The sequence below is a fragment of the Natrix helvetica genome (assembly GCF_964273705.1).
Source record: "Natrix helvetica genome assembly, chromosome: 11".
Lineage (NCBI taxonomy): Eukaryota > Metazoa > Chordata > Lepidosauria > Squamata > Natricidae > Natrix > Natrix helvetica.
Window position 1 is genome coordinate 18384679 of NC_138562.1, and position 27839 is coordinate 18412517.

A 27839-nucleotide genomic window follows, 5' to 3' on the forward strand; every position below is an offset into this window, starting at 1 on the left:
AGGAGAGACACCCTGCCCTTCTTCCTCCCTCCTCTCCCCAACGGGACCCCAGCCCAAGAAGAGACAGCACAGCCAGGAGCTAAAAATATCCCTTCCAGTTTATTGGGAATTTCTGATTCCTCTGCTCCAGGATACATTCCCCACCCCCCCACCCCCCACCCCCAGCGAGGAGCAGGCTGGTGACGGGTGGAGGAGACACACGCAGAGGTTTTACACTTCCAGGCAAGCTGGATCAAATCCCACCGCCTGAGTTGCTTGCAGCCCCCACCCCCTCAACGTGTCCCCCTACCACCCCCTCAGAATCCTCCCCTTGCCAGCTGACAGGGCTGCTGACCGCCCGAAGGGCCCTCCTGCCAGTCAACCTCCCAGACTCCAACAAGGCAGAGCTTGCTGTCTGCTATCTTCCCCCCCCAACCCCACCCATGGCAAGTCCTCAAGCTGCCACTGCAGGGTCTCTTGCCAACCAGCAGCCCCTAACCCTGGACCTGGCAGCCCGCCAGCCGCACGGGGGCAAGCCCCTTTCTGCCCCCCTCCAATTGCGTCCAACCCGCTGCCCCTACACGTGCCACCCTCCCCTGCCTCTCCAACCAGCAGAGGGGTAATCGTGAGTTGGAGGGCAGGGCAGGCTGTGGGGCTGGCAAGAAGGCCCCCGATGCGGCTGGGCCGTGGGGCTGCCGCTGGCCAGGGCAAGAGGGCAGGAGGAGGCTGCTGGTCCCCAGGAGCATGGATGGGCCGCTGGGCACAATGGCTAGGAAGGGCATATCAAAAGTACAAAATGTCCTCGTGGTCTACTTTGTGCCACTACCCGCCCCGAGGGAAGCCTGCTGGTTTCGTAGTTTGGCACAGATGCAGCTGGAGGAGGAGGAGGAGGGGGGGTGGATGTGCTCGCCTGGGTGACGTGTGTGTCTAATTGGCTGTATCAAGAACACTTAGTTTAAAATCTTTACAAAGGACAAAACACAGTGCCTCCGTTAGTGCTTAAAGAACTAAAGATCTGCTTAAAAAACGTCTTTTGGAAAGAAACAGACAGACAGACAGGATCTCCGCAACATGGAAAGTGTGATATGGAGCCAGGGTACCAGGCAGTACCTACTAGGCCCAGCATCAAGGCCAGGGGATTCAGGATCCACTACGGGGTCGAGAAACACCCCCACCCACTGCCAAAGAGCAGCCGTCCAAGAGCTCCGAGAAGTGCCAACTCATCTCCCGCCACAAGATGGCAGCTAAGCTTGTGGGAGCCGTTCTGGGTGGCTCTAGGTTGGTAGAGAGAGAGAGAGAGAGAGACTGGCAAAGTTCCGCTCCAAGAGTGCCCACTAGGAGGTGCCCAGGTGGAGTCCCCCACGGGTGTTCCAGGAGGCGAGGGGCTGTCCTGGGCTTCCTTGGCAGTGCCAGCTGGACCTGGGAGCCGAAAGGGTTTACTGGGGGCAGCCCAGGTGGTGGTGGGGCCTCAACTTCTCTGCCGGACTCCCCCAAGCCTCAGCTGCTCTGGAGACGAGGAGAGCAAAGCGCTTGATGCTACGAGCCGAGAGAGCTGCCACGCCTGACCCCGTAAGCCCAAGGTCCAGTGAGGTGGAGCGTGTGCGTGGCAGCTATACCCGGGTGGTGGAGTGTGAGTGAGGGAGCCCCGTACTGCTAAAGCTGGCAGCAAAGGTGTTGTAGGGGTGCAGGGTTTGCAGCCCCACCAGGGAATTGGGGATCATGGTGATGGTGTTGGGCGTCATGAGGGGAATGTCGTCGGGGGAGCGGCGCAGGGTGAGTGTGTAGTCGGGCAAGGCGGTCAGGCGGAGGGCATCGTGGGTAGGCACGGCCTCGCAGTCGCCCAGGTGGGACTGGTTGCTCTGCAGGGAGGGAATCTCCTCTTCCGGGGTGTGCCCGATGTCGTTGGTGGCGGGGGCGTGCTGCGGGCTGGGCTGGCGGTGGGTGTCTTGCCTCCGCTTGTCCTTCCGGTAGTAGAGCGCCGCGAAGGCCAGGACGTTGAGGAAGAGGAGGGAGGCCCCCACGGCAATCGTGACGCTCAGCTCGGTGGAGTAATCCCGGGGGTTCTCCACCAGGAGCGTGCCTGCCCCGTCCTGCTCGGGGTTCCACTTCTCCTGCGAGCCCTCGCTGGTGTAGGCGGTGGAAATGGCCGGCCGCTTGGTGCTCCAGCCCTTCCCATTGGGACGGCGCGCCATGTGGGAATTCTGGGTGGTATCGGGGGGCGGCACCTTGGTGGTGGTGGAGGTGTAGTGAAACATGTCGTGCAGGTTGTACAGGTGGGGCACCAGGTGCTTCCAAAAGGCAACCTTGGTGGCCCGGTAGTGGTCGCGCACTCGAGGCTTCAGGCCAATGTGCAGGTAGAGCTGATCCCGGGGGTTGTACTTGGACCAGGCCACTTCCTCAAACCGATTGGCCTTGGTGTGGATGAACTTGGTGTCCTGGGGCACGGGCTTGTTAGGGTCCCTGAAAGAGAGAGAGAGAGAGTGAGAGAAAGGGAGGGAGGGAGGGAGAAAGCATGCCATCAGCCACCCCTTGTGTGCCACTAACGAGGGGGCTCCCTGGGGGGAGGATTGTTCCCATTGGAGCCACCCTGCCAAGGAGGGGCCTTTGGCCCCAAGGGGCTCCAATATACATGGACAGACTATCTGACTTTTGAGGGCTGCAGAGAGCGGAGCCTTTTCAGAACCAAAAATTCGTCTTTCAGTCATCTGAAGGATTAAAACTGGACTTTCCCTAAATCACACTGGCTGGGAACTCTGGGATCTGCAGTCCCAGCACACCCGGAGGGGAGTAGGCTACAGAAGGAAGATCTAGGCTTTCAATCCTTGGGGGGCACTGGAGAAAGACGCTACCTTCAGTGCCCTCAAACTACTGGTCCAGGGACCCCCTTTAGTCTCCCCCTGCAAGGAGAACAGATTTTGGTTTAATCCCTTTTCTCTCCTTTTTAGATCCCTGGGACTGAATCTGCCGGAGGGGCGGGGGGAGGGAGGCAGAGCTTTGCCCCCATCTCCTCCCGCACAGCCTGATCCTGGCGGCGGAAGGTCCTTTCAATGTCCAGTTCCACACAGCAGAGGGGTGACCCAGCCCTGCCCTCTGGGAGATGCCACCCTGAAAATCCCCACCAAAGCCGCAGCCTGGGGAAAGGCGACATACCCAGTCTTGGCAAAGTTGGTCCAGTAGGTCATCACGACGGCGCTGAGCATGACGTCGTTCTTGGAGAAGTTGCAGGGAAAGAGGTCGGTGGGGCCAATCATGGGGATCCCAAAGACGTAAGGCACCTCGTCTCCGTGGGCCGCATCAGACCAGGGTGGCTTCATGAGGCTCTGGCAGTGGTGATAAAAAGCATAGAAATAGGTGGGGGACCCATAGCGAGCGTGAAGGTCAGCGGTCACCACCGATGGCTCAACCCACTGGTGGTCAGTGAAGAGGGCCACCAGGGTCTTGCGCCGCGTTTCCGGGTTGTCCCGGTCCGCCCAGTCTGTGTACATGAACTTGATGGTCTCGCGCAGGGTGTCCTTGCCCTCCGGGTAGCCGTAGAGGTTGTCCACAAAATTGGAGACGGAATAATCAAAATCACTGCCGGAAACACCGTCCTCGGGGTCCACAACCCCCTCCACGAACTTCAGCCCCTCCCCCTGGTTGACGCCGAGCATGATGTCGTAGTTGAGAAACTCCCCCTGCTCCATCAGGATCTCAGGGTCGTCAGGGATGACGTCCCCATCGATGACCGGCCCAAAGGCCACGTGGTAGCGGGCCGGCTGGATGTCCTGCTCCACCAGTTCCTTGGCTGTCTTCTGCCTCAGGCAGTCCACCATATCCACCGTGTCCAGCACGTTGCAGCCTACTTTGTCAGCCAGCAAGCTGGTGTACTTCACCGGCTGGTAGTTGACCGCCCAACTGGAGAGAGCAGAGCCGCTCTGGATGATGGCTCGCTGGAAGAGACCTGTGAGGCGATAACACAAGCAGGGCAGAAACGGGCAGGATGCCCAGAGGGGGACCCTCCGCTTTGAAAGAAGCTGTGCTGAAGGGGCACCACCACCCATGCCTGCCAGCGGCTCTCTAGGACCACCAGGGAAGGAAAGGGGCAACGGGAGGGCAGATGGCCCATTGGAGAAAGCTCGTCTCCAGCCATGCCAGCTCCTTTGTCCAAGACCAGGCTCCAGGAGGCCAATCTTGGGCTTGCGGCCTTAGCACAACCCCCTCCGACGCTCTGGTCATCCCTCCCTGGCAGCCACGCCATGTCAGCCTGGCACCAGTCAAGCCATCCTGGTCCTGGTCCACTCGGGCTCTGCGAACAATGGGCAGGAATGGAACAAGAAGGGTTCCTGCCTCCCCCACCCACCCCCGCCTCAGGCAGGGCGATCTGAGGCTGGCATTGTGGGGGTTAAGCCCCTGGTACTTAACCCTGCATGTTCCACAGAGAACAGCCCTCATTTCCTGCCCAGCTGGGCCCCACTCCGTGCCAATGTGGGCTCGGCAAACGGCACATTCCCCGGGGGGCACAAAGGAGCCTTTTTGCTGGCGGGAACACAAGAGGCCGAGGACGCAGGGCCTAGGAAGCCGGCCCACAAAGGCCCTGGGGCTGGCAGAGGAATGCCAGGCCGGGCTGAGTGCCAAGGTTTCTTCCGTGGGGCTTGTCCTCGGAATACAAAAAGGTCCAGGAAGTGCAGCGCCTGCAGCTGAAGCCGGAGGGAGGAAGGGGCAGAGGGCAGGAGGATGGCAGCCTCTCCACCAGCTCCTCCTGTCCCTCGGCCCCCAGGTAAAAAAAGAGGCACACCTTTGCTACAGAATTGGGGGAAGGGGGTCATTTGTGGTCTCCCCACCCCTTGCGCTCCCTTAACGCCCCCGGGATTCGCCCCTTTTCTCCCTTGGAAGACCCTTACACAAGTCTCTTTCCCCCAAGCCCCCCACCCACCCCCAGCCTGCATCAGAGTCACCTTCCAACCACCTAGAGCCCGAAGCCAGGTGGCTCCTGCATCAGCTTCACAGAGGGAAGGATGCCCAGCTGTGCCCCGGGATCCTCTCAGTGTCTTCGGGACCACCGCCCAAAGCAGCCTCCCCCCACCTGGTGCCCACCTTGCTCAGTTCGGATATCCTGGCAGTTGGAGCTCCACCCGGAAGCCTCGGGGTGGGGAGGGACTGTTGGCCATCGGATCCTCACCCGCTTGGTAGGGGATCCAACAAAACCCAGCTACTCTGTCGCTGAAGCGGGCTGGTTCAGGCCACCCTGCCACGTGGGCAGGTAAAGCCGCAGCCAGCTGGCCAGGGCACCCCTCCCCCTCGTCCACCTGCTGCACCAGCCCTATTTTGAGGATTCTCCTGGTGGCTCCGGGATCAGCTTCACAGGCCCCGGAAACGCGTGTCCTGCAAATGACCGGAGCTAATTCTCTCGCATTCCAGCTGCTGGGTAGCAGAAATGGGTGAATCTCCTTTGCACACGCAGCAAGAGGCAGAAATAGCTCTTGCCGCTTCTCTCCACCTGGGGGACAACACCCCCCTCCCCGCCACACACACACACACACACACACACACACGTGAGCAAAGACGGATTCTTCCTCTCCTCTCAAGGGGGGGGGGGGATCCCGCTCGCTTTCTTGGCTCACGAAAGAGCACTTGAATGGAGGTTGGCTGCACCATTCCAAAGAGGGTCTCCTGGGGGGGCTCTGGGGCCTCTGCTCGGCAGGCAGGATTCCAGCTGGTGCCTAATGCATTCCGGCATGGGAGGGAGAGGTGGAAATGCAGCCGGGGGGGAGGGAGAGGGGGGAGGCTGAGCAACACTCCCACCGTTCTCCAGCAAGCAGAGGGAAGCCATCCCTCGCCAGGCAGTCGCATCAGAGAAGAGCCTGGGGCTGCCTTGGCTGGCCTCTGCCCATAGAAGCCTAGGAGTTCCCTTTGGGGGTCCAGGCAAACGAGGGATTTGCAGAGAGCCCAGGGTGGTCCTCCTCCTCCCCTTTTCCTAGCCTGGGTGCCCTCCAGGTGTGTGGAAGGGCAGCTGGATACGATGGCAACGATGACCCAAGGCACCTGGGAAGGGTCTGCGAAGGACCCTCTGTGGCCTGCCCAGAGGTTCAGCAACATCTGTGGGGGCACCGGTCGACACCCCCTCTTCAGACATTGATACCAATGCACCAATGCCTCTGAGGCCCCCTTTGCCTGAGTCCAGGAAAGCCTTTGGGGGCCCAGAGGAAGGACGGAGCCCCGGGGCCCCTGTGCTTGGTCCCCCCCCCCTGCCTTAACCCTACCATGCTTTTGGCCCGAGACAGACCTCCCTAGCAGCACCCCATCCTATGCATGGGACGCTTCTCTAAGCACCCCAAAGGGGTGATAACATTAACTAGACCGGGGTGGGGTGGCATTTGCTGGTGGCTTGGCTAATCCCCATCCTCCGGGAGCCATAAAAACAACATGGAAATATGAGCCAAGCTGGTATGCTGCTTTTTCAGCCGCTGCAGGAACTCCTGTGCAGCAAACTGGACACACAAAAGCGACTGGATGTCTAATTAAAAAGCAAGACATCCTTCCGAACCCCCAAGGTAGCATCTATGCCAGGTTACCCATCCGTGAGGATGGCGTGGGCACCGTCGGGCAGGGAGAGGGACAAGTGTAAATACTCTTGAAGCCGTCCCAGGTGTGAGGCTGGGCTGGAAGCTGGAAGCCACACCGTTTTTAGCCTGCAGATTCCCTCTTGGGCTGGCAGCCCCACCCCCTCAGGTACCCCTCTAGCTATGTCCAGGCAGTCTTCGTCCACCCCATCTACAAAGAGGTCCCTACACTCTCCAGGATCAGCCAGTCCAGCCAGGATTCAGATGCCGAAGGAGCAAAGCAGGCCTGAAGCTGCAAGGCTTTGCTTGGCTGGGGTTTTAATTCATGCATTTTGGGGGGGCTCGGTTCCTTCCTGGCCTTGGGCCCATCTGGGCAGTTGTGTTTTCTGAAGGAGAAAGTTGCAGACTCCTAGGCTGGAAGTCCTCTGGCTAAGCTAAGACCGTCTCTGGCCACAGGTTGCAGCTTCTGAGGGTCACCAACCTCTGTTCTTGGTGAAATGGGAATTTCCCGTGGTTGGTTTCCCTTGAAGGCATCTGGCCTGTGCAACTCCCATCGCCATAACAAAGAACCTACTTCGACTACAGCTAGAATAACGTTTGCCCAATGCTGGAAACAAACTAATAGTCTGATTCAGAAAATTCTAGATTGCGCAGAGATGGACAAGTTAACATCAAGATTAAAGGACAAAGAAGAGTCTGAAGACTATGAAATTTGGGATAACTGGTATAAATGGTTGCATAACAGGAATAAAGCTAATTCAGCTGAGAAACAATAGAGAAATGTATAGAACTGTAGGTGAATGTATATAAATATAGAAGCGATATAAGATTGATCTATACAGGTATGAGGACACCACAATCTTAATGTGATGATTGTAAGATGTTATAGAGGGGGGAAAAAACAATAAAAAATCTATTGTTGTTGTTTTTTTTAAAAGAACCTACTTCGATATCTAAGCATTTGCTGCTGCCTGTTTTCCGATGGTCTTTGTAAATTCCAATTGTTATTTTATTTTGAAATAGCAGTTATTGTCGCCCACCCATCCCTCCTTATAATCCTGAATGCAGAGATTCAAGGATGCTTTGGAGCCCGTAGTCCCACATTATCACAGGAACAAATGGTCTATGGTAAAAACATGGGAGGAGAGGAGGGGGTGGGGGGGGAGGTCCAGAGGGGCAACCCGCGGTCTTCCCCCCTCTTGGGAGAGACCAAAAGGCCTCCCTTACCTTCAGAGTGGTGCGACAGGGTGAGCAAGCTGACGCAGGAAGCTCCGATGCCCGACCCGAAGACGGTGATGCGCAGAGGGTCGCCGCCAAAGAAGGCGATGTTCTCGCTGATCCAGCGCAGAGCCTGGATCTGGTCCAAGAGCCCGTAGTTGCCTTTAGCCGCCTGGTCCCCGGTGCTCAGGAACCCTGCAGGCAAGCAGAGGAGAGCCGGTTGTTCCCCAGCCAGAGCCTCCCTCCCCACCCTCCCCGCTGCTGGCCAGGTCCCACCAAAGGGACAGCTCCTCCGTTGCCCCCACCAGAGTCCCAGAGGGAGCCTTTGGCCAATCCGAGGAGGGCAGGGAGATACCTCCACCCTGATGCTCAGGTTTCCCTTTGGACTTTTCCCATCGTTCTGTCCTTGGTTGGAGGCTACTACTCTTAGATGGGATCTAGAGCAGCGTTTCTCAACCTTGGCGACTTTAAGTCCTGTGGACATCAACTCCCAGAATCCCCCAGCGAGCTGGCTGGGGAATTCTGGGAATTAAAGTCCACAGGACTTAAAGTCGCCAAGGTTGAGAAACGCTGCTCTAGAGGATTCCTCTCTGGCTTCGTCTAAGGACAGGACAGGCCAAAACGTAGCAAGTGTTTGAAATGTTTGGGAGCTCGTGATTTCTGAATCCCAGGAAAAGGATCGATGCGGAAATGAGCTGAAACGTAGGACAGAAATCGAGGGTAATAATGGAATGTGCTGAAATGAGTAAATTGACATTTGAAATCAGAGAACAAGAAGATAAACAATTTTATAAGATATGGGATTTATTTTACCAATGGTTAGACAAAAAAAATGAAATATGGAAATGAAATATGACTTGAGAACCTTACAATACAAGGACAATGGAATGACACAGAATATAATATAAAGATGTACTATTATTGGATGGATTTAGGAGGATGTAATGAATTATAAATCAATTCAAAATTTAGAATATCTCATATAAAATAAAGGAATAATAGTTACGGTCAAATAAATGATTAACAATGATAATAATGTATACATATATATTAGATTGACAATATGGGATTTTATATAAATTGTAAGTTAAGACTATGGAGAGGATGCACAAAAGGTTTTGTGACCAATCTACACACTGGATGTAACTGGAAGGTATTTTTATGTTTTGTTTGTGTAAGTCTGTCTTTAATTTTTTTTAAAAAAATTATATATATATAAAAGAAATCGAGGGTGAATCCTATTGGGCACCTTCGGTAGCCGGGCTCGTGAGTTGAGGATGTCGTTTCTGGGCTCCTGACCCAGGACCCAGAGCTTTCTCCTCTGCCTGGCGGCCAATGCGGCCACAGCCCAGGCACCCTCAAGGGCCAAGCTGCCAGCTGGAGTTAGGGTGGCCAAAGGCCCCGAAAGTTGGGGGGATGGGCTGTTTGTCTGTGGAGCAAGAGACCCCCTGCCTGCCTTCCGCTCCAAGGAAACCCTTCAGGATCCAGTGGGCGGCTTCCGGAAGTGGCCTGGCAGCCCCCCAGCGGAACCACGGGATACTCCCTCTGGGGAGGCCTATTAGTGGTACTTGCTGAGTGGTGCAGAGAGGAGGTGGGTAAACAGGGCTTGCACAATATTGAACCACAGATCAATACTTGCTCTCTGCGGGGCCCTAGTGGGCAAACACGAGGGAACTCCAAGCTAGGAACAGAGGGTGGCATTCACAGTGGGCCGTTTGGCCCTGAGGAGGGTCGAGGGCTGGTCCTGGGGACCAGAGGCTGGAGGGGGAGGGGACCCGTTCAGGGGAGCCGGTGCAAAAACGGGGTGCCAAAGCTGGGGATCTTGCTCCTTGTGGGACCCTGTTCCTATTCCCCACAGAGTCCCCCAGGCTGCTAAGGGATGTGGTGGCCCCCCACGTTCTCCCCAGGGTCCCCCACGCTGGGACGGAGCGCAGGCAGCCCCGGGGGGGGAGAATTTCTCCCTACCCAAGACTCCCACGCGGTAGTTGAGGGTGATGACGATGACGTTGCCGTAGCTGGCCAGCACGCTGCCGTCGATCATGTTCCCCGTGCCTTCCATGTAGGAGCCCCCATGGATGTAGACCATCACCGGCTTGGCCCCGCTGTCTCGGATGTCTGCAAGGGGGAGAAGCTAGAGACAGGAGTCTGACGCGGCCTGCTGGGCGCCCACCCCTGCATTATCTGGACCCTTCCCAGGGAGAAGAGGCACAGCAGGGACCTCAGGCTCTGCCCGCAAGTTTCTGGCCTGGCAGACAATGTGAGAAGGCCCCTAAGGCTTGCAGGAGCCCCACGAGGTCACGTGAGCTCTGGTGGGACCCACCGTGGCCAGCTGAGAGATTCAGGGCTTGGGACGGAGTCCTAGAAAGATGCGCCCCCCTCCCAGGGACAGGAAAGGTTGGGACACAGCCCCTCTCCTTTCACTGGGTCAGTATCCTGGGGAGGACCTGTCTTACCATCTGAGAAGCTGCTGCTTCACTCGCTAGCTCATCCCCCGCCCCTTCTTCTCTCTTGCTGATTTCAGTCAAATGCCCCTGGCACCTGAACCGGGATGCCAGCCTGTGCCCCACAGCCGCTGGCCCTGCCTGTCCCACCCATGCCCTCAACGCAGCGGCAGGAGCAGCTCCCCAGGGATACACACACACGCCCAGAGCTCGCACTCCCAGGAGCTACAGTCCCCGGGACATAGGTGGCCACCTGGCACTTCCCTGTCAAGGATGCCCAAAGGGGTCACCCCAGAATGCTCCCAACTCTAAAGCAAGCAGACATTACAAGTACAAGTATGATAAGTCAAGACGTAGCCCAGGCGGGGACCTCACCTGCCCTCGCCAAGAAGAGGTATGGCAGGGAAAGAGCTCCTCCGAAGGGACTGGGGGGGCAGCAACTTGAGGGTGCTTCCACCCAGGTCAGACAAAGCGCTGACCACAAGAATGGCCACTCGCATGCCAAATAAGCCACCGAGGGCCTGGCACCAACAGGACGGTCACGGAGACTCCCAAACGCGCAACTGGAAGGACACTCTGCCCTCTCAGGCCTGGCTAGGGGGCCCTGGGCATCCACTTCCAGGCCTGGCCCACCAGCTCAGCTGTGCTGGCATCCAGGTTCCCTGGAGGGGGTCCCGGGGAGCTCTTGGTGCTTCTCTGCCAAGCTGTTTGCACAGGTTGGCTGGGATTTCCTTAAGTGTCACCTTGACCTTCTCCTTCAAGCAAAATTGACGTGCGCCTGGCACAGGAGATGCTTTCCTCGGGATTAAATGGCAGCCTCTCCAGGGAGGGAGGGAGGGAAGCAAGCGAAACGAGTGCCCCCTGCGCACAAGGACACCGCTGCCCCTGGCATGGACAGAAATTGGCAGAGGGGCAAGCCGCAGTTCCCACTCTGTTGCAGAAGGGCACCGCTCTCCTCTGCCCAATGCCAGTGGTGCCCTTGGCGGCCTCCTGCCCAGAGCTGTGCCTCCCTGCTTTCCAAAGTGCCGTTCCCCAGACACACCCTCCCTGCAAGCCCATCGCAACCTTCTGTGTGGTTCCCCAGGCCAGAAACCCGGAGCGTCTGAACTGAGAGAGACCCTGCAACCCCTCGCCTCGACCTTCCCAGCCAGCAAGCAACCCAGGGCGAGGGGCAGCAGGGCGGCCCCCTCCCCATTCAACCGCTCAGCACCCAGAGAGACGGAGACACAAACGAGGGGGGAGGGGGGCTCCTTGGAATGGCAGCAGCAATGAGGACGTGCATGAGAGAGAGAGAGAGAGAGAGAGAGAGGGAGGGGTTTTATTTTTCATGCATCGACAGCCACCTGGCGCAGGCAAGTAGTACCTTCGTCTTCATCCCCGTCATTATCTGCTAAGTCCTCGCCCTGTTTCTTAGCGCTGGAGCCTGGGGACCAAACACGAGGAGACCGAACAAAAAGGAAGAAGGGGGCAAAAAAGAGAAACCAAAACAGGAAGGAAGAAAACAAAAGAGAATTCAAACATAGCATGGCTGCAGAGAAGGTGGGAAGGTCACCTGGCTCAGGACTCGGCTAAGCCTTCGGCACCCCTGGGACCTCCAGCAGCAGCACTGGGGAGGGTGGTGGGTGGGGGAGAGGCTTCCAGGGCCCTCCCCAGGGTCAGAGAGAAGGCCAGGCAGAGCGCAAGGGGGAGGGGGAGGCCAGCTGCAGAGGGCAGGCCTGAAGGGGGAAAGAGGGGGAGGGGCTGTCCCTGCACAGCCAGGCTGGGGGGTCCCTGAGGGTGGGGGTGGCATCCTTAGAGAGGCAAGACCCTTGGGATGCGGACAGGGGCCTGGCATAGCTGTGGTGGGCAACACCATCTAGTAAAGGGTGGAAACTCAGTGCTGCCACGGGGCAAATATTCATGCCCTTGGCATGACCGGCCACTTCCACTCCAGGATTGCACAGTGGGACACTTGACTAGCCCTAGAGGACCTGGGCTGGGGTCCTTTCACCGAAGACCTCCCGAGTGACCCTCCTCAGCTCTTGAGTAGGAACGGGCCTTTGCCAACAGCTCCTCCGGGATTTGGCTTGCCCACAGGCCAACCAGGGGCAGCAGGATGGGCTCTTCCTGCTGCCCTGCAGGTGTCCCTTCTTGGCTGAGAAAAAAAAGGGGCCGGAGAAGGCCTGGCAACGCCTCTTTGCAGGACACTTTGGGGGCTCCAGGAAGCCCACCTCCAACACCTTCAGCACCCCAGAGAGAGGCTCAGGGCAGGTCGCCATGCCCGCTCTGGGGATGCCCGTGTAGCCCCGTCCACCCTTGGCGGCATTCAGATCAGAGTGCCGAAGAGGCCCTGCCCATCTGAGGACCAGTCGGCAGGTGCCCAGCTGCCTGTCCAGCTTCCGAGAGGCCCGGGGGTGCCACCCAAGGGGAGAGGACTGGGCCAGGGGGGGGGCTGCGTGCACCTCCACCTTCCCCTCCCACCCAGATCAGCTGAGAGCAGAACAAAGGACTCCTGTCTCAGCCGCTGCTGCTCAGATGCCAGGCCTGCCCGGTCACCATGGAAACCGAGGCAGAGAGAGGTCTGCGCTGGTCCTCCTGCTCGCAGCTCCGCAGGGCGCATCAGCCCGGCCCCGGCCATGTTCCTCCAGACACACAGACACACACACACGGTGCAAACAAGAGGGGCCGGGAAGAGCCCCCCCCCTTGCCCCGTGCCTTTGGGGCATCCGGAGATGAGCGACCAAGGCCAGCCCAAGGGAGGAAGCTGTGGGGGGGCACCTGAGAAGGCTGCGCTGGAGGGATCAGCCCAGGGCAGGGGTTCGTGGGCAAAGCCTGGCAGAGAGTTCACGCAGCACCGTGCAATGGAGCAGCCTTCCATGCGCAATATGGCCGACAGAGCCAAGCCAGCCAGCCCCCTGGCCCAGCCATGGGCTCTCCCTGACCCCTGGCAGCCTGAGGGAGGGAGGGAGTGGTGGGAGGAGGGGGAGGAGGGGGAAATGAGGAAGGGGTGATTTCTTGGCTCTGGTGGGGACCGGCCACCACACATCAAAGCTGAATGAAACAAAAAATGCTTCAGAGACGGCGCATCAGAGGCTCGGCTGGCTGACACGGATGCCTCCCATGCTTTCCATCGGTTTCAGGCGGAGATGCCAATTCTTGAGCTGTGCAGATTAACCAGGATCTGGGCACCAGCAGGCTCTGCGGCCACATGGCAGAGGCACCCAGGGGAAACGTCTGAGCTGAATTGGGCCCCGCTGAGAAGGGGCAGAGAGGCTTTAAAGCAAGCCCCATCGCTCCCCCCCGCTCCCCAGGACACAACTCACCCTAAGCCTCAGGAAGTTTGTCGGAAGCCGCTTTGCGGTGACTCCCCACTGCGAAACAGCCCTTCCCAACCTGCCTTCCCTCCCCAAGGAAGATACCCAAGGACTGAGCCCTTCCCCCCCCCTCTGCTTCTGTGACCTTGGGCTGAATGGGCCCCGGAGTCCTCAAGGGGGAGGAGCCAGACAAAGCCCCATGGCATTGATGCCACCATTGCACAGGGCAGCATGGGATGCCCGGGGTGCCCGGCTCCTCCTTCAAATGGCTCAGTGGTAACTTTCCCTTCCCTGGGGAGTCCGAGGTCAGCGTCAGTGGCAAAGGCAAACTACGCGGCTGCTGCATTCACGGAAAACGCTAAGCCATGGTTGGAGTCCCACGATGCCCTGAGCCATCATCCCTGGCTGAACGGATCCAACGGGCAGAGGTCTCCCCAAATGCTCAGGCTCTCAGCCATGTGCCTGCCTGCTAGCTAAGCCCCCTCTTGCTCAATCAGGGTTTGCTGAGTGGGCCACACGGACTAAGTCCGTAGGATGCCCTAAGCCCATGATGGCAAACCTATGGCACGCGTGCCAGGGGTGGCGGGCAAAGCCCTCTCTGTGGGCACGTGAACCATTGCCAGCTGCTCTTCTGGTTTTCGGAGCGCACATGCACCAGAAAACAGCCCCCAAAATGCCCGGAAAACAGGCCATTTTTCGGGATGTTTTCAGGCTGTTTTGGGGGGGCATTTTCAGGCTGTTTTGGGCTGCTTTGGGGCCAATAACAGACTGAAAAACGGCCTGAAAATGGCCCCCAAATGCCCAAAAAACAGGCATGCATGCGCCAGCCAGCTGGTCTTTGGTTTTCCAGTGCTCCAACATGCGCACATGCACACATGTTTCAGTTTGGGCACTGGGTGCCGAAAAGGTTCACCATCACTGCCCTAAGCCATGATGTAACAAACCACCACAGCTCCTTCGGGAAGCTGGCTAGCCCAGGCCCGGTCTTGGGCAGTTAGGCTCCCCTCGAGCCACCTGGACCAGGCCTCTCCCTTCACCCCAGGCAGACCTTCCTGGTCCAAGCCGAGGAAGCCCTCTTGGGGTGGAGAAGTCTTGGCTCAACCTGTTTCCAAGCAGCACCCCCATGCTTGGGCCCACCGACCCTCTGCGTGTGCGCGCATGCCCACGGATTCTGGTCCCTGCTTGGTGAGACTCCCTCCTCCATTTCTACATTTCTGCTCGCTTTTGGCTATTTGGCTGGGAATGGCAGGAGCTGGAACCCAGCATGGGGGGGGGAGTTGTCGGGGGACAAAACTCAGGGCCCTGTTTCCTCTTCCTTGAGAAGAGCTGCCTGGCCCTGGGCCCCTCACAGGGTTGAGGGCAGACAGCCCAGAGAGGCCTCAGCCATACCCGCCACAGGCCTGGGGGGAGAGGGGTGGACATTTCCAAAAACTCAAAAGGAAGTTGGCACTTCCATGCCCGGTCCTTGGTGAAGGAATAACAGAGTGGATTTAAGGATGGCATTTGGCACAAGTGGATGCCCGTGCTGAAGCTGCTGCTCCATCATGGGTGGCACCGAGACCCTTTGGGAGGGGGGGGGCGCAGAGCCAGCAGAGGCTCTCTGCCTGCCTGCCCCTCTCCACTCCTGCCCAGGGGACCACGGCTGGCCAGGGGGACGGGGAAGAGCTCCAGAAGGACAACTGGGGCAAAGCAGACCCAGCAGTGGGGAAGGAGGATGTAGGAGAGGGGATTCCAGCTCAAGAGAGGAACAGGAGGTGGAGCTGCAGTTCGGCCCCGGTGCCAGGCAGGGAGGGAAGGCAGGGAGGAGCCCAGAGCATGCCCGTGCTGTTGGGTATCTGCTTAGGGGCCCAGGGGACCCAGTGGTAGGGAAAGGGCACCCATCGCAGGGGGGTCCCTATGGTGGGGCAAACCACTCCCCTCTTGCAGAGTCTGGGCTGGCCAGAGAAGCTGGCCAGAAGCAGGGCATCCTCAGCCTTCTGCGCGCTGGCAGGGCCTTTCCCGGAAGTGCTGAGAAGGAGGTGGGCAGAATCGCATTCCATGTGAGGCCAGTTCCAGCCCAGTTGGGGCAGGGGAGAAGGGAGCTCTGTCCTCTGCCCCCTAGGAATAGGCAACCGATGCCAGCCAGGGTAGCCGTGCCTAGGTGGGAATGCCACACACCTCCCAAAAAAGAGAGGGTACTCTCCCAGGGGACTGGCCAGAGAGCCCTTTCGAGTCAATAAGCCCCCCACCCCCATCCTGTTGTGGCATGGGGCAGGCCAGGCGCCCCCTGGCGCTCACTCTCTCACTTGCCTCTCTCTGTGCCCTCTGCCAAGCCCCCGGCTCGCTACCTACCTCCTTTCCTACATATTTTCTTGTTGGGTTTTCGGGCGCATTCCTTGGAAATCCGCTTTACTGTAAAATGAATAAAAGACTACAAAATAACAGGAGGCCCCAGCGGAGGGTGTGGGCATGCAACCCGTCCTTCTCCCCCCCCCCAGCCCCCACCCCACTCCCCTTGGGGCTGACCACAGGGAGGGCAGAGGGGAGCAGAGCAGCAGCTGCTCTGGGGGGGGGCTAGGGGGGCGTTGCTGGAGGCCAGGAAGGGTGCAGGAGAGGAGGGCGTGTCAAGCGTGAAGCTCCCTCCTCCCCGCCCGGGGAAGGGCCCTGCTGCCCCAGTGCTGCTGCTGCTGCTAAGTAAGAGGCTCCCCTCAGCAGGGACCCCCTTGTGGTGAGGCCGAGTTGGCTCGGGAGGGGGCTACTTACAGTTCCAACGGGGGAGCCCTGGAAAGGAAGGGTTAAGGGGCTCGGCCTCACCACAAAGAGCCCCCCTCCTGCTCCGGCTGCCCCCTGCTAGGGCAGACCCTCCTCCAACCAGACCAACGGGTGGTACCTGCTAAGGCTAAGCTCAAGGATTGGGAGAGGTTTGGAAGAGGAAGAGGAAGAGAGAGAGAGAGAGAGCCCACCAGAACTGGCCTACCCTCTGGAAATGGGGACAGGGGGGGATGGAGAGAGAGGAGGTTGGGAGGAGGTCGACCCACAGCCAAGCCTGAGGGCGCTTAAGGCCCCCTGCTGCCCCCCAACCAGCTGGGACACCCAGCAGCTGACCGGAGGCTTCTCCTGTCTTGCCAACCCAGTTCAGGATGAGGATGATGGTGGCTGGAGGGGGGGGAGGGGAGACGAGCAGAGGAGGAAGAGGCCATGTGGGCCGAGAGCGAGAAGGGGCGCATGGCAGCCGGGAGGGACAAGCGTCAGGGCCAGGAACGGATGCGCACAGACAGACAGCCATGCGGCGGGAGGAGAGCAAGTGAGGGCAGCATGCTCAAACCGCTGAGACACAAGCGTGCACACACACACACACATACACGCACACGTATGACACACATGTCCTGCAGGCACCCCGTTGGGGACTCACCATCCTCGGTGGGGATGTAGATGTTGAGGTACAGACAGTCCTCGTTGGGGTCCTGGATGTAGGTGGCCACAATGTCCAGGTTGGAGGTAAACCAGATGGGGAGCATAATCTCGGGCACGGCGGTGTGGATGTTTTGCGGGCACACTGGGGGGAAGTGGGTGGCATTCCGGATGCCCGACCAGGAGGGCGGAGGCTCGGGGGGCAGGAAGCGCTTGTCCCCGATGGGAGGTGCAGCGTAGGGCACCCCCAGGTACTGGTCCACTGGCCCCAGGATCTCGCTGGGCAGGGGCACGCGCACCCCGCGGAGCTTCCCGTAGTGAGTGTTGACGGTAGGCGAGTAGGCCTGGCTCTCCATCCGCACCACGGCTGAGGCAAGGCCCAGGATCCAGAGGGCCAGGTGTGTGCCCCACCCGGCTGCCCCCTTGGTCGCTTGCGAGAAGGGCGGGAGGAGAAGCGGGCATTGGCACAATAGCTGCCACATGGTCTGGGGAGGGCAGTGCTGGGCAGCGGGCCGCAAGCAGGTGCAGGGGGCTCAAAGAATCCTCCGAAGGGGAAGGAGAGCCCTCTGAAGGGGTCCGGGGGCCAGGCAGGAGCGGTGGCAGCCGAGGGTCAAAGTCCCACAGCTCAGGAGCTCTTCCTCTCTGCAGGTGCAGTTTCTTGGAGACAGGTGGTCCTGCAAAGAGGAGATTGGGGGGGGGAAGCAGGTTAATAGGGACCACTTTGGAGGGGGCGAAGCCCAGCCACACCCAAGAAGCCCTCCCTTACAGAAAGAGATGCCAAGGTAACAAGCCACAAGTCAGGCGTCCGATTATTGGGGAAGACTCAGAGCCCCAAGGATAGGTTCCTCTCTCCACCCCATCTGGAGGGCCACCTTTGGGCCCCAGGACCCCCTCCACCGTGGTCTGGGCTGAGGGCTTCCTAGGACCAACATCTCCCAACTGGGGGACACCGGGACCGGATCTTCTCAAGCTGCTGGGCCTGATTGCAAGAGGGCTTCCCTCCCCACTTGGAGAGCCCTCGGGGCCTTGGCTACTCCCTCTTCCTCTCCTGGGTGACTTCAGTCCCAGTCCTGGGAAACCTGTGCCAGGTGGCTCTGGCCTACAAGGGCCGATTCCTGCTTGTTTCTTTTCATTCCCTTCCGGGGCACAATAGGAGCCCCCCTCGCCCCCCAGCCCCCACGCTCCTCAGCACTCAAGAAGGCAGAGGCAGCTCCTGGTTGCAAAAAGTGTTTGCAAAATTATCCAAATTACATAATACCCTTAAAGGGATAAAAGCTGCTCTTTCCCAGGAATTACATCCAGCTGTCTGAATTCTAGAGAGCTGTTTTTTGGCCATGGGGCAGCTGGGGTGCATTTGTGGCGGAAAAAGAGAAGAAGAGAGAAGAAAGCCTTGGAAGACGCTCAAATAATTGCTAGCTCCGTCGTTCTTCCCCTCGCGGGTAAGCTCAGAAGAGGAGGGGGAAAGAATCCCACCGCAGGGAGAGGACAGGCAGAGCTATGTAGGGGAGGGGAAGCCCACCCTCCTTCGGGATCTGAGTCCCCTTCTGCAGAGCTGTGAAGAAAACGGTACGGAGGACCGAGCATCCAGGCAAGGGTCAAGGCTGAGGATGGAAGCCCCCCCTCAAGTCAAGAGATATACCTCTGGGCGCCAGAAGAGGCAAGACCGGAGCTGCAACAGGGTCAGTCCTCATTTCTAGCCGGACCATGGAACGGGACAGCTGTGAATCAAGACCCCCTCTGAGGCCCAATGGATTTAGGCGGACTTCAAAATCAGATCCGGGCAAGAGATTCCCCCACCCAACAGCTTGAAGCTGAAGAGGTGGAAAGGCCCTGAAAAGGACCCCGTAAACCACAAGATAAGGACGAGTGGATTGGAGGGGGGCTGCAATGGGGGTGGGGGGCTGGAATGAATGGACCTGCTGTGAGAGGAAGGTCAGGGCTGGATGAGAACAGAGGTTTGGAGGGGACCCCGTGGCCGACACCGGCTTTGAGCATCCTAAGGGCAAGCGGGTGGCTAGATTCACTGGCTGGATGTCATTGGACTCCGCAGAGCACGTCGAAGGAAAAGAGACCAGATGCGGCTTCCAGGTGCAAACAGATAATTATTTGTATCTTTTGTCATTATTTGTAATATACAAATTATTTGTATATTTAAGCTGGACCTAGAAGAGCGTAGGTCTCATGGGAAGGGCTGGCCCTGGCCAAGAGAATAGAAGGTCCCGTCAAAAGAACGTATCCAGGACATTGGAACTTGGCCCAAACTGAATGTCAGCAACTCTGGGGAGAGGTCAAAGATTCTGCCAAAACCGAAGGAGAAAATGCCATCCCCTGAATCCAAGGAGTTAGCATGAAAGTCAGAGACAGACGGCGGACGAGAGGCTTGGACTGGGGGGAAAAAAGCCTCCACAACCCCTGAATTCAGATTCGCAGCATCAAACAAGGGAGGACAATGAAAGGGAAAAAAACCGTCTAAGATTGAGGAAAACAAACGAGAGACGATGCTTTTAGAGACATCAGGTAAACCACAGGAAGATCTACGGCTACTCACGGATAATCATCCAAAGCTCTAACAAAAAAGCAAATGAGGTTAAAGAAGAAGATGGGAAGATTACGCTGCAAACAGAATCACAAAACGGCAGAAATATTTGTGGAGAAGCGATTTATTCAGGCATTGGCTCCACTGAAAACGGGGGGGGGGGGGAGAGAGGGGGAACCACAGGCACTAAACTAGTTACCAGGCACTAGAAGTAAATCCCCCCCCCAAAAAAACCAGCAATGAAACTGCTACCAGTTCCATGTCAACAAATATGGAGCAGGACTGCAGGGACAAGAACTCTGATGGGCGGCCATCGTAAGATGGATGACAAAGAGATGCTCAGAGTGGGCTTCCTCCTGGCTTCATTGACCCCAGAAAGTTCTTTGACTGTGGAGATCTTTTGGGATCTGTTAAAGCAAATGGCTGGGCCATCTGGTCTCTCTTGGGGGGGGGAGGTAACCTTTGCAAGGGACAAGAAGCTACTGTAAGAATTGGATGTGGAGGAATCAAGCGCCTTAAAGACCGGAAGGAAGGAAGGAAGGAAGGAAGGAAGGAGCAGGGGAGTCACTCCTCAAGTGTCTCGATCCTAAATCCAATGGGTCTTTTGAAACTGAACACTTATGCCTTCCCGAGAAGCTCTCAAAACACGGAATTGGACAAGTGCGCAAGGGAGATGAGGCCCCAGTGCTGAATGTCTACGAGGGAGTCAGCTCTTCCCTGGGTGTACACACGTGGTGATGATAGTAACACCCACCAAAATAGCCGGGCCTTTGCTACCACTTCACCCGCTGTGTTTCCAAGTCAGCCCGGGCATCTCTGGACGGGAGGCTCACAGGCTGCATTGGGCCAGCTTGGCTTAGCCACCATTCTTGCTGGCTTCCTACCCAAGCAAGGAGAAGCCTTAGGGGACCTGGTGCCTTACAAATGGAACTCCAGGCCATCTGGAGACGATCGGACCTCAAATGGCACAGAATAAAGTGATGCCCTCACTTCTCTTCTCTTCCAGTGGACGTGCTTTGCTATAGCTTTCCCAGAAGGAGGAGAAGCCACCCCGTCTCTCTCTCGCTTGCTCAAAAGGGTGAGGAAGGGTCTGTTTGCAGGGCAGAGCACACATCCCGCTGGAATGCCAGGAAAGCTGCCTCTCTGGGCATCCTTCAAGGTTTGTCCCACTCAGTGACAGTCTGTCTCCGCGGCTGGGTCTAGGCAGAATGATGCCGAGGTCAGTCCCCGCAAGCCTAACTGGGCACTAAGGCCGACCAATGGGCCGTTTGTAGCCCTCTGGAGCAGGAGGTCTCCAACCTGTGGACTTCAACTCCCAGAATGCCTCAGCCAACTTTGCTGGGAGTTGAAGTCCACAGGTCTTAAAGTTGCCAAGGTTGGAGACCCCTGTTCTGGAGCAAGGAGAGGGAAAGAAGGCAGAGCCAGGGTGGGGGTGGGAGGCTTGGAAGAGACCTGAGCCCAGAGGCCAGAAGGAGAAGGGCTCTCAGGGAATCCACCCCTGACTCTACTACAAGAAAGCCTCTTTGAGGAAGAAGCCTCCTTCTTGCTGGGCTTCAGAGCTGCCTTCCTCTTCCTAGAATGCGTTGTGGGGCATTCCCTGGGGGAGGCGCACCAATCCCTGGCTGCAGCAGAGACTGTCCTCCCTCTGTCCTAGGCTCTGGGGCTCCAATGGCACCAAAGCCCTGGGCCTGCCATAGGGGCAGGCCTCAAGAGGGGCAGGGGTGGGTCAGGCTGCCTTCTCCACCCCTGGAATGCCCCTTCACCTCCCTAAGGATGGGGAACCTTTCTGCTCAGTCTCCGTCCATCCAAGCCAAAATAAAGAAGCTTCTCTAGATAATCTTCCATCCTGGGGAACTTCTGCCTAAGCACAGCCCCAGCCACACCGCCTTGATGGCTGCCAGGAAGCCTTGGGTCATGCCAAGGGACTACTGGATTTGGCTCCAAGGTCCCCCAGGGCCCTGGACAAGCAGCCTCGGGAGGCTGGAGGCAGCTTACCCTCATCCTTAGCCTGATGTTCTTCAGGCAAGAGATGTACCCTCTCCCCAAATCTTCACTGCTCCACAGTGCTTGGACAGGTGGACCAGGAGCACAGAGAAGGCGAGACTTTCCTCCAACAGAGGGGCAAATGTGTCCAAGGAAAAGAAGAGGGGCAGCGAGCACCAACAGAGGGGCCCTCCAGGGCGCAAAGGAGGTTTGCCCGCAGCCCCTCCTGCGCCCTCTGGTCGCACTTGGCTTCCAGGAGACGGCTGCAGGGGACTCCCAGGAGCAGCGGAGAGCAGAGGCATCTGGAAGGAGGCGAAGCAAAAGGCTCCAGCTGATCACATCTTCCCAGGCTGCCCTCTAAGGAGGAGCTCCAGAGGGCAAACTGCTGGGCAGGGGAAAACAATGGGCCCCTTCAAGGCCTCCTCGGGGCTTTCTGAGGTGAAGAAGAGTACGAGCAGAATCTGGCTGGTGGAAAAGGAAGGAAGGAAGGGAGGGAGGGAGGGAGGAAGAAAGGAAGGAAGGAAGGAAGGAAGGAAGGAAGGAAGGAAGGAAGGAAGGGAGGGAGGGAGGGAGGGAGGGAGGGAGGAAGAAAGGAAGGAAGGAAGGAAGGAAGGGAGGGAGGGAGGGAGAGAGGGTCCGGAGACAGAGCAGCCGTTCGTCAGCTGCAGAGGCAGCCCCCACCCCTAGAAAATGACCTGTCTGGCCAGCTGACATTCCCCATGTTCTCCCCCCATTCAATTCTTAATACAATACAATACAATAGCAGAGTTGGAAGGGACCTTGGAGGTCTTCTAGTCCAACCCCCTGCCTAGGCAGGAAACCCTACACCGTTTCAGACAAATGGCTATCCAACATCTTCTTGAAGACTTCCAGTGTTGGGGCATTCACAACTTCTGGAGGCAACTTCTGATTAATTGTTCTCACTGTCAGGAAATTTCTCCTCAGTTCTAAATTGCTTCTTTCCTTGATTAGTTTCCACCCATTGCTTCTTGTCCTGCCCTCAGGTGCCTTGGAGAATAGCTTGACTCCCTCTTCTTTGGGGCAGCCTCTGAGATATTGGAACACTGCTATCATGTCTCCCCTGGTCCTTCTTAATTCCTTCTAGGGCATCCCCTTTCGCAACACAGATTCACACAGCCTGCAAACTCAGGCAAGTCACAACATGCAACACACAAACCAGAACCAAAGAAGCCACCAGCTGATGCCAACAACTGGGGCTCCACCAAGGAAGCCTGGCACCAGATCCTCTGCCCAGGCCTCCCAGCCTTGAAAGGGGCAGGGAGGGGCTTCCTTTTGATGACTGCTGCTGGCCCAGCGGTGTCCCTGCCAGGGGACCAGGTTTCCTGGGCCACAGGCCTGGAAAGGTCTGGAGGAACAGCAACCTGTCCAGTAGAGTCTTCTCCCTAGGGGTGCTGGCTGTGCATGATGGGAGAAGTCATCCAACTGTCAGGGTTCAGGAAGACTGCTCTGCTAGGAAGAGCCAATGGAGACGAGCAGCTTCCCTGGTGGGACCATGGATCAGCCAAGGAGAGGGCTGGTCACAAGCCCCTTCCAGCGGCCAAAGCTAACCCACCAACTTCTAAGTGGTCTTCTCTCTCACCGGGGGCCCAAAGGGGGCTTCACCCTCAACATTGCCCCCCGAGGGCTCCTGGAAAAGAGCAGCCTCTGAAAGCTGCCCCCCCCCCCCCATGGAGCAGAAGGTGGTTGAGCTGCTCTGGCTGGCTGGACGTGCGGGGGGGGGGGGGCGACGCACATCAAGCCCCAGCATCCCTCCAGCTTGGGCGGTGACGATGGCGTTGTGGGGATCTACTTGGGGCCATGATGAGCTCTGCGTGGGAAGGCAGAGCTCATCTCTTTCCAAGACCAATGGGTGTCCCATTGGTGATCCCTGCAGGGTGAGGGAGTGCAGGGCTGTGGCCGCAGCAGGCTCCTTTTCCCCACCAAGCGCCCTCCAACGGAAGCACTCTGCAACCGCCGAGCTAACAAAGCAGAGCCCTCTTGGTGGGGGCCCCCACTGCCTTTGAATCCCTGATTCTCAGGGACTTCGGCGTGAATGTCTCCCCACATCCCTGGTCCTGGCCCCAGCCAAGTTCTCCCTGTGGGGACCTCAGTACCACGTGGCTCTACGGGGCTGCCCTCTGGCCCGGGGCCTTTCGGCTCCTGCCTGCAGCAGGAGAGACACACGAGCTGCTTTTCTAAAACGAAGAATCCAGTCGCCTTCTTCCTGCAAGCAGCAACAGGGAACCAATCGCTCCTGGTCCGTTTCTGCTGTCACCCACTACAGCTGTCAGTAAGAGCCGCTGCCCACCTGATGACTTGCAGAGGCAGGCTGGCTTTCATCAGAAGGCGGAGGGGGGGGGAGAGAAAGCCATTCTCCCCACACATCTGGAGCCCCCCCCTTCCAGGGAAGACAGCTCACAGCCAATCAGAAGCAGCCCTCACCAGCTTTTGATGCTTGTGCCCTTTCCCACAAGCTAATCACACCTGGCAGCCAGTCTGTTGTCCGGCAGGGGCCTTGATGGGGAGGGGGAGGGAGGAATGGGGGGGGCTAAGAAGAAGCAGGGGGTGTCACCCCTCAGGTGGACCGGGGTCTTGGCTGTCCCCTCTTCCCAGCCGCCGCTTCCCACCAGCCGTCCGGTGGGAGCCGCTGCCAGCCGCTGCCTGTAGAGGAACTGCTGGTAGCTCAAAATGGCTCTTTCTCCCTGGCACGGATCCCAGAGGGAGGGGCTTTCCCTGAGCCTTGAACTGGAAGAGCCGGGGATTGGAGGGCACTTGGGGGGGGGGAATGAACCTGCTACCAACTATACTGCCTGCTTCCCACGGGCACTGCCTGCCACCCTGCCCTGTCTTCTGGTGAGTGGCCACTATGCTCGGGCGCCCTGGGGAGGTGTGGAGAGCCGGTCCCTGGAATCCCCCCCCCCTGCTCTGCTTCTCTGGGGCAAAGAAGTCAATCTGCTGCAGCCACCCGCTCCCCGCCCAAACCCCATCCCGTGTGGGCTTATGAAGGGAGAGCCCGAAATCCTTGGACCTCCTGCTTCCTCCATGCCAGGATGGGACCTTCCTGCCTGTGGGAGCCCAGGGTCTTCTCTGCCCATGGCTGATTCAGCAAGAGCACCTGAGACCCCAGGAGATCCTGGGGCTCCTCCCACAAAGTACGGGGTTAGCCCGGCCCACCTCACAGGGGGGTTGTCTCAGTAAAGGAGTTCATAAAATGAAGCATTTGGCAAAGAAAGAAACCCAGGCCTCCGTCCTAACGAGTCATTTGAGGGGGAGACAAGGGAAGGAATCAAGATACAAGGGGGAAATAAACCAGTTCCTTCCTTCCCACCTAACCAAAGGAGAAACTTTACCCACCGAGCCTGCTATCCCTCCCTCCCTCCCTCCCTCCTCCCTCCCTCCCAGCAGAGGCAACCCAGCAAGAAGAGACAGGACTTCTCAGCTCTACATAAGCAGGAAGAGCATGAGAAAAGTTACCCCCCCTCCCACCCACCCACCCCTGCCTACCAGCTCTGGCATCTCTGGCTCACCAACCTCTTCCATGACTAGTTTGCTCAGATGGGAGACCCAGAAAAGGCACCAACAACTGCACCCCATTTTGCCCACAGAGCCCAGCTGCAGTTCCCCATCATCATATGGGGGGGGGGCTGCTTGCCAGGAGGGCACCTCCTGCCCTTGGACTACCTGTTGGCTCTGTGGACTTACTCACATGTTACATTCTGAATGACCCACAAGTTGTTTCTGCTCCTGAACAAGGCTGGCAGTGCCCAGATATCTTTTTTTTTGGGGGGGGAAGGGGGCATGGGATTATGAGCCCCTTAGGAAAAGAGCCACGGGGGAAGATGTGTGGGCTTTCTCCAGCGGGCATAATGAACAAACGGGCCTTGTGGCTTTCTTGGAGCAGGCCAACCCCCCAAAAGAAAGCAAAAGACAGGCTCAGCACAGCATATGCTCCCCTCTGAGCTGTCCTTCCCCCAAAGGCAGAGGAACAAGTTACTAGTCCTTTGGATGGAGCAGCAGGCACCGCTTCTCGCTCTGCCTTTTCCTGGCAGTCTTGGCCAGAGGCACAGGTGGGGAGGGCCCGTCCCCTTCCTGTCACTGCCCCCTTCCTCACTTTGCCCCCCTAGGTGTCCGGAAGGATCTGCGGATTTGGGGGGGGGGTATTCACTGGCCAAAGGGAGCCAGGCTGGGGCGGGGGGCAGCACAGACTTTGCACCTGCCAGCTCGGTGGACTCAGGCTGATGTTCAAGGTGCCTCGGCCCCTCCAGCACCAGAATGGACGTGCGGGAACTTTGGTAGGGGGACCAGCCGAGGCACATCCCCCTCCTCAACAGATCATCGCCGGGGAGAAGCTTGACCGCCCGATCCCCTCTCGCCATCCAGGCCAGATGCCGGCGCTCGGGGCCACCATCTCCCTCCCGTCTCAGTGCCCGGAGCAACCGCGGCGATGCCCGCAGCTGAGGCTGCCCATGGAGGCGGCGGAGGAGGAGGAGCAGCCCCACCCGGGCCGGAGAGGGCGTCGAAGCAGCCGCCCCGCTCGCGCGTCCCCTTCTCCGGGCGCCCCGTCCTTGGCTGCAGAAGCAGCAAGAGCCGCCGCACAGGGGAGGCACGCGGGGCCGGCGGGGGGGGGGAAGCAGCCTCCTCCTCCTCCTCCTCCTCCTCCTCCTCCCCCGCTCGCTCCCCCCGCGTCCGCCGAAATGGGGGTCCTCTGCCTTCCTCTTCTGCACCGTCACCATGGCAACGACAGAGACCGGTCGCCGCAGCAGCGGCAGCCCCCCTCCGCGCCCCCGCGCCTGCTCCATCCTCGCCTAACCGGCGGGCGATGAAAGAGGTGGGGGGGAGGCGGGAGGGGGGCTGCTGCAGCTACGGGGGGGAGAGCCAGGGGGAAGAGAGGTGGGCTGCCCTCGCCCCCTCCCCGCCCGCCCCTCGTTCTCGTCCTTCGCCTCCCCCGACGCCCCTCCCGCTGCTTACCCGCCGAGGCGCTGCTGCTGCTCCCGTTGCGGCGGCGGCGGCGGCGGTCCCGCGGCAGCCATGCCGGGGCGGCGCGGGAGGAGCCGGGGCGGCGGAGGCGGCGGCAGCGGGAGGGGGCGCGGAAGGTCTCCTGCAACGGCCGCCGTCAGCGCCGCCGAAGTCCCCGCCCCGCGCGCGCCCCCGGCCCACAGCCTCCCAGAATGCGCGGGCAGCGGCGGCGAGAGCGAGCGAGCGAAAGAGGGAGGAGGGCGGCGAGGAGGGGCGGCGGCGGCGGCGCGGGAGGGCGAGAGGGAGCCTCCTCCGGCCGAGGCGGCCCTTCGCCTGGGCTGGGCGGCGCGGGGGCTGCCGGCCGCGGGGAGGGGCGTCTCTGGGACCCCCCCGGGCCAGACTCCTCGAGGGAAGCCGCTTCGGAGCCCCCGCAGCAGGTGGCAAGCAGGAGCCCGGCCTCCTGGGTCCGCAGCCCGAGAGCCCCCGGGCGCGGTGGGCATGGCGAGCAGGCGCGGTCCTGCACGGCCCCGAGAAGCGGCGGCCTTCGGATGGTCCCGGGAGGGAAGGAGGGAAGGTCTGCCAGCGCTTGGGTGGGGGAGTCCCGTTCTGCCCGGATCTCCGAGAGAAAGAGCATCAGGGGCCACACGGCGCCCTCGTGACTTTGGGGGCGCTTTCCCACCTGCTCCGGCATCGGGGCGCCTCTACCTCCAGCCAAGCAGCTGCCCCGGGAGATTTGTGGGTTCGGCTGCTGTTCTAGCAGCGGGAAGTAGGGCAGTTTGGGGCAGGGAAGGGCACCTGGGGGGACGGGGGGGGGGAACAGGGCAGCCGCTGCCCCCCTTCCTGTTCCCTAGAAGAGGCTTCCATGCAGCAGGGACTGCGGGGGCACAGAAACAGAGGGCAGCTGGTCCTGCTCAGGCTCTGCTTGGAGAGACCAGGCCTGGCCTGGCACCGGAGTCAAGCTGCCCCATGTGTTGCCTGCCTGTCCTGCCTTCCGAGGCCCCACCTGAGCCTCTTCTGCTCTCCCTAGATCTCAGCAGCAACCCCCCCCCCATCTCCACTGGTCTCAGCCCCTCCCTTCCCCACCAGCCCATTCCCAGGACCCAGAGGTCCACCCACCCTCCTTCAACAGCTGTCTTGGAATCTGCTCTGGATGGGAGACTTGGTCTCTAAGGCATGGCTGGTGGGGAATTCTGGGAGTTGACGTCCACTCCTCTTAAAGCGGGCAAGGTTACAATAATAATACAATAATAATACAATAATACAGGTTGAGAATAGGTTGAACAACACTGTCCTGAGAAATAGCGAGAAACCAGTGCTTGTGTGAATGTGGCAAAGGAAAGACACCAAAAGGCCTTTTATTTCAGACCCACCTTGAAATCCTGAGCAAAGGAGTGCAGGGCGTGGGGGACGGACCCCTTGCCAGAATATCTCCGAGCCCTTTCCTTGCAGACTGACCAAACTCCAGCTTCCACCTGCCCATGGTGCTGTCCAAGGTGCTATGTGC

The 27839-nt window shown here is 59.0% G+C and overlaps 1 protein-coding gene across 5 annotated transcripts; it reads right to left on the reverse strand.

Annotated features, from left to right (window-relative positions):
• Positions 1–430: 430 nt before the first annotated feature.
• On the reverse strand, positions 431–26469 carry NLGN3 (neuroligin 3). Of its 5 annotated transcripts, none has more exons than XM_081964045.1 (7): positions 26348–26469; positions 16862–17534; positions 11541–11600; positions 9702–9851; positions 7746–7931; positions 3130–3919; positions 431–2439 (listed from the first exon to the last, which is right to left on the reverse strand). In XM_081964045.1, exons 2-7 carry the CDS (start codon positions 17340–17342, stop codon positions 1590–1592), a joined length of 2517 nt encoding a protein of 838 aa, XP_081820171.1. In that variant the 5' UTR covers positions 17343–17534; positions 26348–26469; the 3' UTR covers positions 431–1589. The 5 variants fall into 5 exon arrangements, with proteins under 5 accessions (XP_081820171.1, XP_081820172.1, XP_081820175.1 ...); XM_081964046.1 differs by lacking the exon at positions 11541–11600 and adding an exon at positions 15802–15861; XM_081964049.1 differs by lacking the exon at positions 26348–26469 and adding an exon at positions 15802–15861 and having other exon boundaries at positions 16862–17380.
• Positions 26470–27839: the final 1370 nt, after the last annotated feature.

What these genes read in the sequence shown, in the direction of transcription:
- NLGN3 (XM_081964049.1), bottom strand. Translation starts at nt 17,342, where the DNA reads ATGTGGCAGCTATTGTGCCAATGCCCGCTTCTCCTCCCGCCCTTCTCG. An exon ending in GAAAATATGTAGGAAAGGAG is followed by an intron (nt 11,601 to 15,801) that starts GTAGGTAGCGAG and finishes TTTGGTCCCCAG; the next exon opens with GCTCCAGCGCTAAGAAACAG. An exon ending in CCTGTCGCACCACTCTGAAG is followed by an intron (nt 3,920 to 7,745) that starts GTAAGGGAGGCC and finishes ATCGCCTCACAG; the next exon opens with GTCTCTTCCAGCGAGCCATC.